The following is a 12,500-nucleotide window of genomic DNA, read 5'->3' as shown; positions in this document are numbered from 1 at the left end:
GTGTGATATCATGTGCGATACAAGCAGTCCTGCAACGTGTTCACTTGTGTGTGATATCATGTGTGACCTGTAGCGTTTTTACTTGTGTACGATATCATGTGCGGTATGAGCAGTCCTGCAACGTGTTTACCTGTGTGCAATATTGTGTGCGATACAAGCAGTCCTGCAGCATGTTTACTTGTGTGTGATGTCATGTGCGATACAAGTGGTCCTGCAACGTGTTTACTTGTGTAATATCATGTGCGTTAGTTACAAGCAGTGCTGCACCGTGTTTACTTGTGTGCAAAATCAGGTGCGATACAAGCAGTCCTGCGGAGTCTTCACTTGTGTGTGATATCATGTGCGACACAATCAGTCCTGCAACCGGTTTACTTGTGTGCGATATCGTGTGCAACACAAGCAGTCCTGCAGTGTATTTACTTGTCTGCAATATAATGTGCGATACAAGCAGTCTTGCAGCGTTTTTACTTTTGTGTATTAATGTCTGATACAAGCAGTCCTGCAGCGTTTTTACTTTTGTGTATTAATGTCTGATACAAGCATTCCTGCAGCGTGTTCACTTGTGCTGATATCATGTGTGATACAAGCAGTCCTGCAACATGTTTACTTGTGTGCGATATCATGCGCGATACAAGCAGTGCTGCAGCGTGTTTGCTTGTGTGATATCATGTGCGTTACAAGCAATCCTGCAGCGTGTTTACTCGTGTGTGATATCATGTGTGATACAAGCAGTCCTGCAGCGTTTTTACTTTTGTGTATTAATGTCTGATACAAGCAGTCCTGCAGCGTGTTCACTTGTGCTGATATCATGTGTGATACAAGCAGTCCTGCAACATGTTTACTTGTGTGCGATATCATGCGCGATACAAGCAGTGCTGCAGCGTGTTTGCTTGTGTGATATCATGTGCGTTACAAGCAATCCTGCAGCGTATTTACTTGTGTGCAATATCATGTGTGATACAAGCAGTCCTGCAATGTCTCTACTTGTGTGCGATACCATGTGTGACAAAAGCGGTCCTGCAGGGTGTTTACTTGTGTGTCATATCATGTGCAATGCAAGCAGTCCTGCAACGTGTTTGCTTGTGTGCGATATCATGTGCGATATAAGCAGTCCTGCAGCGTGTATGCTTGTGTGCGATATCATGTGCGATACTAGCAGTCCTGCAGTGTTTACTTGTGTGTGATATCATGTGTGATACAAGCAGTCCTGCAACATGTTTACTTGTGTGTGATATCATTTGCGACCTGTAGCATTTTTACTTGTGTACGATATCATGTGCGGTATGAGCAGTCCTGCAGCGTGTTTACTTGTGTGTGATATCATGTGCAACCTGTAGCGTATTTACTTGTGTGCAATATCATGTGTGATACAAGCAGTCCTGCAATGTCTCTACTTGTGTGCGATATCATGTGTGATACAAGCAGTCCTGCAGCGCGTTTACTTGTGTGCAATATCATACGCGATACAAGCAGTGCTGCAGCGTGTTTACTTGTGTGATATCATGTGCGTTACAAGCAATCCTGCAGCGTGTTTACTCGTGTGTGATATCATGTGTGTTACAAGCAGTCCTGCAACACGTTTACTTGTGTGCGATACCATGTGCGGCAAAAGCGGTCCTGCAGGGTGTTTACTTGTGTGTCATATCATATGCAATGCAAGCAGTCCTGCAACGTGTTTGCTTGTGTGCGATATCATGTGCGATATAAGCAGTCCTGCAGCGTGTATGCTTGTGTGCGATATCATGTGCGATACTAGCAGTCCTGCAACGTGTTTACTTGTGTGTGATATCATGTGGGGTACAAGCAGTCCTGCAACGTGTTTACTTGTGTGCGATATCATGTGCAACACAAGCTGTCCTGCAGCGTATTTACTTGTCTGCAATATAATGTGCGATACAAGCAGTCTTGCAGCGTTTTTACTTTTGTGTATTAATGTCTGATACAAGCAGTCCTGCAGCGTGTTCACTCGTGCTGATATCATGTGTGATACAAGCAGTCCTGCAACATCCTTACTTGTGTGCGATATCATGTGCGATACAAGCAGTCCTGCAGCATGTTTACTCGTACTGATATCATGTGTTATACAAGCAGTCTTGCAGCATGTTTACTCGTGCTGATATCAGGTGTGATAAAAGCAGTCCTTCAGCGTTTTTACTTTGTGTGCGATACAAGCAGTCCTGCAACGTGTTTTCACTAGTACCATTGTACCATACGACCTTTTCTAACATTCCACACCACTAAACAATACACATATGATTCATGTGTGTTACAAGCAGTCCTGCAACACGTTTACTTGTGTGCGATACCATGTGCGGCAAAAGCGGTCCTGCAGGGTGTTTACTTGTGTGTCATATCATATGCAATGCAAGCAGTCCTGCAACGTGTTTGCTTGTGTGCGATATCATGTGCGATATAAGCAGTCCTGCAGCGTGTATGCTTGTGTGCGATATCATGTGCGATACTAGCAGTCCTGCAACGTGTTTACTTGTGTGTGATATCATGTGGGGTACAAGCAGTCCTGCAACGTGTTTACTTGTGTGCGATATCATGTGCAACACAAGCTGTCCTGCAGCGTATTTACTTGTCTGCAATATAATGTGCGATACAAGCAGTCTTGCAGCGTTTTTACTTTTGTGTATTAATGTCTGATACAAGCAGTCCTGCAGCGTGTTCACTCGTGCTGATATCATGTGTGATACAAGCAGTCCTGCAACATCCTTACTTGTGTGCGATATCATGTGCGATACAAGCAGTCCTGCAGCTTGTTTACTCGTACTGATATCATGTGTTATACAAGCAGTCTTGCAGCATGTTTACTCGTGCTGATATCAGGTGTGATAAAAGCAGTCCTTCAGCGTTTTTACTTTGTGTGCGATACAAGCAGTCCTGCAACGTGTTTTCACTAGTACCATTGTACCATACGACCTTTTCTAACATTCCACACCACTAAACAATACACATATGATTCCTGCTGGTATTTCATTGGATGATTATTCATATCGGCCATTACTCATGGTTCCGGTATCATTATTGAAAAAAAATGTCAAGTAAGCAAAATACCTGAGCAAGATGAGCTGAAAAAGCTAGCATGCTAACAGTATTATGCTAACATTAGCATGCTTACAGTCAGCATGAGTCAAAAACCAAAATATACGACACTGAGGTGTATACCTGCTAGCATGCTAACATTAGCATGCTCACAGTCAGCATTAGTGAAATACTACAATATACGACACTGAGGTGTATACCTGCTACAATGCTAACAGTATTATGCTAACATCAACATGCGTACATTAGTTAAATACCACAAATACGACACTGAGGTGTATACCTGCTAGCATGCTAACAGTATTATGCTAACATTAGCATGCGTACATTAGTTAAATACCACAAATACGACACTGAGGTGTATACCTGCTAGCATGCTAACAGTATTATGCTAACATTAGCATGTTTACAGTCAGCATTAATAAAATACAATATACAACACTGACATGTATACCTGCTAGCATGCTAACATTAGCATGCTTACAGTAGTGAAATACCACAATATACGACACTGAGGTGTATACCTGCTAGCATGCTTACAGTTAGCGTTAGTGAAATACCAAATTATATGACACTAAGGAGTATACCTGCTACAATGCTAACGGTATTATGCTAACATTAGCATGCTTACGTTAGTGAAATACCACAATATACGACACTGAGGCGTATATCTGCTAGAATGCTAACAGTATTATGCTAACATTAACATGCCTACATTAGTGAAATACCACAATATAGGGTACTGAGGTGTATACCTGCTAGTATGCTAACTTTAGCATGCTTACAGTCAGCATTAGTGAAATACTACAATATACGACACTGAGGTGTATACCTGCTAGCATGCTAACATTAGCCTGCTTACATTAGTGAAATACCACAATATACGACACTGAGGTGTATACCTGCTAGCATGCTAACATTAGCATGCTTACAGTTAGCGTTAGTGAAATACCAAATTATATGACACTAAGGAGTATACCTGCTACAATGCTAACGGTTTTATGCTAACATTAGCATGCTTACATTAGTGAAATACCACAATATTTACGACACTAAGGCGTATACTTGCTAGAATGCTAACAGTATTATGCTAACATTAGCATGCTTACATTAGTGAAATACCACAATATATGACACTGAGGTGTATATCTGCTAGAATGCTAACATTAGCATGCTAGCATGCTAACTTTAGCATGTTTACAGTCAGCATTAGTGACATACTATAATATACGACACTGAGGTGTATACCTGCTACCACGCTAACGGTATTATGCTAACTATTTTGATCATTTTAAGTTTAATTTCACAGACACAACGCTCACTTCCCCTTCAACAACAACCACAAGACTACTAATCATGCAGACTTGATGAGAGACAACAAAGACTGCTTTGATGATCCAGAAAGTTCTATTTTTGAGGCCGAACATAAGGACGATGATGTACAAGTTTTAGAAGCAGTTCGCAGCCTCCCTGCGTAGAGCGCCATGCGGCCTCTTTGATCAGCAAGCGTCCCAGTAACCACGGCCACCTTTTGTCCCGCTGGCACACTTTGATCACTGGAGGATGCAGCGGGGTCAGGGGGGCCGGATGCTAGCTAAACGTCTGTTGGGGGGGACAACAAAAAAGGGGCTCCACAAAAATGAGTCCCCCTCCCCCCCCCGCCACACCCGCGGGTGCCAGGCCGCTCCCCTGCACCTGCCTTGACCCGTCTAGACGTGGACAGGAAGGAGAGGCGGGCAGGGTGCTGACATAGGTTAGAAGTCAGAGTTGGAGGGTGAGGCAGGAACTAGAGGTCAGCGGCCTGACCTTTGGCTGACCACCACTGTCACCTTTGCATAAAGGAAGTGGCCCCGGGCGCCATCTTGGTTGTGTTTGTTTTCTATGAAGGAGTCGTGATGTGGTGTTGTGCTTACCTGCCAGGTGCCCCTGGCTCGCTCCCACACTCACCTGAGCGAGCTCTTGGAGGGGGTGTGTGACTCCATGAGTGACTACGCGCTGCACGTGGACCCCGACACCCGGCAGAGACGCTACCTGCGCTTTGCACCCAGGAGCGGCGGGGCCCCCGGGGACTTTCCCGACCTCAACAACTTCCACTTCAATGGCCCTGAGGCCCCCAATGCCTTGAAGTTCGCAGTGAGTGCAACATGTTTAGCTGACTTCATTCTTCATTTTTTGAAATTTAATTTAATTTTATTTTATTTCATTTTATTTTATCTTTAATTTAATTTAATTTAATTTTTTTATCTTTTATTTTGCTGTTATGTACACTACTTGAAGGATTATTATTATTTGTTTAATATAAGAGACAATACACATGAGATCACAATAAAATCTATATACATATAAAAAAGGATATATATAAATGAAATAATTCAAAATTGGGTTTATCGTAAAAAAAAAAATAACTCTCCAACACAACTTGAAGGATTTTATTTTATTTTATTTTATTTTATTATTATTATTTTTTTTTAAATAAATAAAGACAAATACAATCCATATACATAAAAAAATGTATTTTTATATAAAGAAAATAAAACAAAATTGGGCTTATCGTAAAAAAAAAATTTTTTTTTCAAACACGACTTGGAGGATTTTTTAATTTTTTTAAATTTTTTTATTTTTTTAATATAAGAGACAAATAAAATCTATATACATAAAAACTAAATAATATATATAAATAAAATTATAAAAAATTGGGCTTATCGTAAAAAAAGAAATATGCTCAAACACTACTTTAAGGATTTTATTTTATTCTATCCTACTTATTTTTTTAATATTAGAGACAAATGCAATCTATATACATTAAAAAAAAAGAATATATATAAATACAATTAATTCCGATTGGGCTTATTTTAAGCAATTTAAATTTCTCCAACACTACTCGAAGGATTATTATTTATTTTTACTTATTTTTTTAAAATATAAGTGACAAATAAAATCTATATACATTAAAAAAAAATATATATATATATATATTCATATATATATACAATTAATTCAAATTGGGCTCATTTTAAGCAATTTAAATTTCTCCAACACAACTCAAAGGATTATTATTTATTTTTACTTTTTTTTTTTTTTTAATAAGAGACATACAATCTATAAACATAAAAAAGGTATATCTATAAATGAAATTAATTAGAATTAGGCTTACCGTAAAAAAATACAATTTACCCAACTCTACTTGAAGTATTTTCACTACATATCTTTTTTTTAAATATAACAAACTAAATAAAATCTATGTACATAAAAGAAATAATAAATATAAATAAAATAAATTAAAATTGGGCTTATCCAAAACAATTTAAGTTTCTCCAACACTACTTGAAGGATTATTATTTTTTATGTATTTATTTTTTTAATATAAGAGACAAATACAAATCTATACACATTAAAAAAAGAATATATATAAATAAAATAAATACAAATTGGGCTTATTGTAAAAAAACATTTTTTTTCCAACACTACTTGAAGGATTATTTTTATTTTATTCATAAAAGAGACAAATGCAATCTATATACATAAAAAAAAGAACATATATAAATAAAATTAATAAAAATTGGATTTATCGTAAAAAAATGTTTTTTCTCGAACATTACTTGAAAGATTTTTTTTTTTTAAATAAAAGACAAATAAAATCTATATACATAAAAAAAAGAATATATATATATAAATGAAGTAGATTAAACGATGTAATCTTCTCCAACACTACCTGAAGTATAACCCCCAGTTTTACTTAGTTGTTAAAAATACCAGGCTTCCCTTTTTGGTGGGATGGAGTCTATCCCACTACTCTCTGATTGGTTGTCAGCCTGTCACACTAAACTATCATTCATAACAACTTTGGTTTTGAGTCAATTATTTTGTCAGCGTTTTTGATCAAAATTGACACTATAAGCCCTGGAGACCTTTTAGGGTCCCCACTCATTAAAGTGTTAAAAATAAGTCTTACATTTAAATGTTCTTATACTTTGGAAGCTTCAACTCTGTCATAAGAAGAAACTATGATTGCCACTTGAAATAAAAAGAGGAGTTTATTGGATTATTTTGAGTGGCGATATAAATAGGGATTAGACTTAGACTTAGGCAAACGTTATCGATGCACAAGCTTACTTTTACATGGTCTTTACAAACCTGGGAATGATGACAACTTTTTTTTGCTTTGTTCATTTTTAACCGATCATTCCCATCGGGACATATCATGTACTCACTTATGTATTATTGCATAATAAACATGTACATTTCACAGTTGTAACTTTGATCAAAATCATGACTTTTCTTAATGCCGACCAGCAACATAAAAATACCCATAAAAATAGCACTTATAAAAGGTATGTCATGGTTATTAATGGGCTCGATTAGTTCTAGGGTGCATGTACAATAGAATAGAATAGAAAGTACTTTAATCATCCCTGGCTCACAATAAACACTTTGGTATTTTTTACATGTGAATAATATAAATAAAGTTTATTATACAGCAGTATTCACATGTGTATAGTATAAATACAGTGTATTATACAGCATTATTCACATGTGAATACTATAAATACAGTCTATTATACAGCATTATTCACATGTGAATAATATAAATACAGTGTATTATACATTATTCACATGTGAATAACATAAATACAGTGTATTATACAACATTATTCACATGTGAATAATATAAATACAGTGTATTATACAACATTATTCACATGTGAATAACATAAATACAGTGTATTATACAACATTATTCACATGTGAATACTTTAAATTCAGTCTATTATACATTATTCACATGTGAATAACATAAATACAGTGTATTATACAACATTATTCACATGTGAATAATATAAATACAGTGTATTATACAACATTATTCACATGTGAATAACATAAATACAGTGTATTATACAACATTATTCACATGTGAATACTTTAAATTCAGTCTATTATAAGGCATTATTTACACGTGAATAATATAAATACAGTCTATTATACAGCATTATTCACATGTGAATACTATAAATACAGTCTATTATACATTTAAGTAGTCAAAAAGGAACATATGCATTATACAGTATGTGCATTATATACACAAGCTACTGTCTTAACAGTTTGGTGTTGTTTTTAATCCATATTCATGCTCTCACAGCACCATTGTGGTATATTTCACTGAGCTTAAATATATAAGAAGTCTTTCACTGGAACTTTTTGCAAGGTGAAAAAGAAAGGAACATTTCGGATTTTCTGCAAATTCTGAAAAATTCTCTAGTTTTTTTTCGATAACCCAATTTATGAGTTGTGAGTGTTGGGTTCAATTTTGGAGTTATTTTTATGAAGAGCAATCCATTTTTTGAGTTGTATGGGTATATTCTTAACTCAATTTCTGGGTTTTCAGAACTATGAACCATTTTTGGGTTGTTTTCCTGTGAAAAAGGCTTTTTTGTTTGTTTGTTAATAAGATTTTTTTTTTTCTTGAAGGGAATTGTATGAAAGATTAATGTCATTAGCATTAAATACATGAACACATCTTATGTAGATGAGCATGCTGTGTAGAACCACTACGACCACACACGGCAAAATGTCACTCATATCTTGCTTCGGAGTGTATTTTAACCGAATACAATCATTTTGATCAGTAGTTGGGAAGGAGTAGGACAAACCAGCAGACAAATGAATAGTTTTTACCCAACTATTGGGTCAAGGGGTGCTAAATTGCGCAACCCAATAGTTGGGTTTGGAATAAGCCAACATTGTAGTGAGCATAACTCATCTTTTGTATTTAAATACGTTTAACCCAATAGTTGGGTTATCAATCAACTAACATTGAGGTAGCATAACTCAACTTTCGGGTCAAATCATTCAACCCAGTAGTTTGGTTGGGAATAACTCAACATTAAGTTATCATAACTCAACTTTTGGGTTAAACGATTTAATGCAAAAGTAGGGTTGATAAAAATTAAACCAAAATGTTGAGTTCAAATAACTCGGATAAGGGGAGTTGGGTTAAAATTGGGTTATTTTTAACCCAAAATTTTTTAGGGTTTGTGGTGCAAAATAAACTTCACTTCTCCCTACTCCTTTTCATTTATTTTCTATCTCTGTCCATGACTGTCTTGTAATTATTTGTAATTTGCACAAACTATGACTTTTTATAAGGCAAACATGCAATATTTTCCCCCAAAATATTTAAAAAAAACTTAGATTTTTTTTTATAGAGCAAACATGCAATATTTTCCCCAAATATATTTAAAAAAAATGTTTTTTTATATAGAGCAAACATGCAATATTTCCCTAAATGTATTTAAACAATTTTTTTTTCTATAGGGAAAACATGCAATATTTTCCCCGAAAATATTTCAAAAACTTTGAATTTTTCTAGAGCAAACATGCAATATTTTTCCCAAGTATATTTGAAAAAACTTCATTTTTTATAGGGCAAACATGCAATATTTTCCCTAAATATATTTAAAAAACTTAGTTTTTTATAGGGCAAACATGTAATATTTCCCCCAAAAATATTTTAAAAATGTAGTTTTTTATAAGGCAAACATGCAATATTTCCCCCCAAAATATTTCAAACACGTCGTTTTTTTATAGAGCAAACATGCAATATTTTCCCTAAATATATTTAAAACATTTTGTTTTTTATGGGGAAAACATGCAATACTTTCCCCAAAAATATTTCAAATATGTAGATTTTTTTATAGAGAAAACATGTACTATTTTAACCCAATATATTTAAAAAATATATTTAAATTTAAATATATATGTATATTTAAATATATTTAAAAAAAAAATTTTTTTTATAGCCCAAACATGCAATATTTTCCCAAAATATATTTAAAAACTTAGTTTTTTATAGGGCAAATATGCAATATTTTCCCCAAATATATTTAAAAGCTTATTTTTTTACAAAGCAAACATGCAATATTTTCCCCAAAAATATTTCAAAAACTTAGTTTTTTATAGGGCAAACATGCAATATTTTCCCCAAAAATATTTCAAAATAGAATATTTGACGTGAAGTAATTGGATAATTAAACCATAATTAATAACATTTATATTGAGTCATTTAGTTTTCATGCTTTTATTTCTATTTTTATTTATTTTTCTGTTTTATCTAGTGTTTTTCATCCATCCATTTTTTTTTTGATTTAGTGTTTTTCATTTGTAGTTTAATTTTCTATTATATATTCTAACTTTTATATATATATATATATATATATATATATATATATATATATATATATATATATATATTTATATATATATATGTATATGTGTGTGTGTATATATATGTATGTATGTATATATATATATATATATATATATATATATATATATATATATATATATATATATATATATATGTATATATATATATATGTATATGTGTGTGTGTATATATATATGTATGTATATATGTATGTATATGTGTATGTATATGTATGTATATATATAATTGTATGTATATATATATATATATATATAAATGTGTATATATATATATGTATGTATATATATATATATATATATATATATATATATATATATATATATATATACTTTGTAACACTTTGAGATTAAAAAAAATGTAAAGTGCGTTACAAATGTACAAATTAATTATTATTATTATTATTATTATTTTGAGAAATTAAAAGTATTTAAAAAAACTCCTGCATGGCAGCTTTGTGTTTTTAAGCTACTTTTTCTCTTTACATTCCACATATTTGCTCTTTTTTACGTTATGTTTTTAAAATATTATTTTTAGAATGTGGCGTGGGGGGCCATAAAAAAACAAGCTGCAGGCCAAAGTGGCCCCGGGCCCCACTTTGTACACCTCCAATAGTGATATTTCCCTAGCTTGTTCTATGAATTCATTGAAGAATTGTAGTATTTGACACATGAAATGGATTTAAAAATATAAGCTATTTTCTGTGACATGCTGCAGTTTAGTGTAACATCTTGGGATTAGACTTGGACTTAGACAAACATTATTGATCCACAAGGGACATTGTTCCACACAGTAGATCATTTATAAAGGATGGAAAGAAAAGGAATAAAGTGGAATAAAAATGTAGCATAGTAGCAATGTAACACATATGTCATATTTATTTACAACGGTCACATGACTGTTTCCTGTTTCGGAGCCTTCAGTATGTGCAAGGTTGGTGACAGGCGTGTCGCCGTGCACACGTGCTCTTCTTGTGTTTTGATGATAAAGTGATTCAATAGTGACTGACCAAAGATAATGTGGCTATTGTCAAAATGGCGGCGGCCCTGTCACGGCGAGCAGCGGGGCCAAAGATGGCCGCCGGCCCTGCAAGCGTCCCGTGTGTGGCGTGATGAGCACTGCAAAGCATTATGGGAAGTGTACAGATGTATGTATGTATGTATGTATATTTACAGTGTATGTGTTTGGGTGGCAGTGTGAGAGCGTGGTGGAGGAGCTGGAGGATGACATCATCGCTGTGTTCAGCCGGGAAGAGGAGGAGGCGCACACACAATTATGCAACAATGTCTCAGGTACATACTTCTTTATTTTTATATTGATATCATCGCAACAACAACAATGTCTCAGGTGCACACTTCTTTATTTTATATTGATATCATCACATCAACAACAATGTCTCAGGTACACACTTCTTTATTTTATATTGATATCATCACATCAACAACAATGTCTCAGGTACATACTTCTTTATTTTTATATTGATATCATCGCAACAACAACAATGTCTCAGGTGCACACTTCTTTATTTTGTATTGATATCATCACATCAACAACAATGTCTCAGGTGCACACTTCTTTATTTTATATTGATATCATCACATCAACAACAATGTCTCAGGTACACACTTCTTTATTTTATATTGATATCATCACATCAACAACAATGTCTCAGGTACATACTTCTTTATTTTTATATTGATATCATCGCAACAACAACAATGTCTCAGGTGCACACTTCTTTATTTTGTATTGATATCATCACATCAACAACAATGTCTCAGGTGCACACTTCTTTATTTTATATTGATATCATCACATCAACAACAATGTCTCAGGTACACACTTCTTTATTTTATATTGATATCATCACATCGCCTTTGTTAACATTATAATTACACACACACATATATATATATATAATATATATATGTGTGTGTATGTATATATATATATGACACTGTTCATCATGTACAAAGTAGCTTTGTTATGCAAAACACAAATGTCCATTTAATGATTTTATTTTATTTTTTAAATAATACTTTTCTATAGATATATATTGTTTTTGTAAAAATGGATTAAAACAAAATGTGTGTGTGTGTGTGTGTGTGTGTGTGTGTGTGTGTGTGTGTGTGTGTGTGTGTGTGTGTGTGTGTGTGTGTGTGTGTGTGTGTGTGTTTCCATCCATCCATTTCCCACCGCGTGTCCCTTTTGGGTTTTCGAGGGGTGC

At 34.0% G+C, this 12,500-nt stretch overlaps 1 protein-coding gene across 4 annotated transcripts in view; it reads left to right on the top strand.

Moving 5' to 3' along the window:
- Positions 1–12,500, top strand: part of cnpy1 (canopy FGF signaling regulator 1) — a 29,614-nt gene that overhangs the window by 15,648 nt on the left and 1,466 nt on the right. For all 4 annotated transcript variants that reach the window (XM_061890542.1, XM_061890543.1, XM_061890544.1 and 1 more), the window contains 2 exons: positions 4,969–5,181; positions 11,469–11,565. In XM_061890542.1, coding sequence (XP_061746526.1) covers positions 4,969–5,181; positions 11,469–11,565 — 310 coding nt within the window. The remainder of the gene's footprint in view (positions 1–4,968; positions 5,182–11,468; positions 11,566–12,500) is intronic.

Source organism: Nerophis ophidion, linkage group LG28 (genome assembly GCF_033978795.1).
Source record: "Nerophis ophidion isolate RoL-2023_Sa linkage group LG28, RoL_Noph_v1.0, whole genome shotgun sequence".
Lineage (NCBI taxonomy): Eukaryota > Metazoa > Chordata > Actinopteri > Syngnathiformes > Syngnathidae > Nerophis > Nerophis ophidion.
This window is presented reverse-complemented; position numbering and strand designations above follow the sequence as displayed.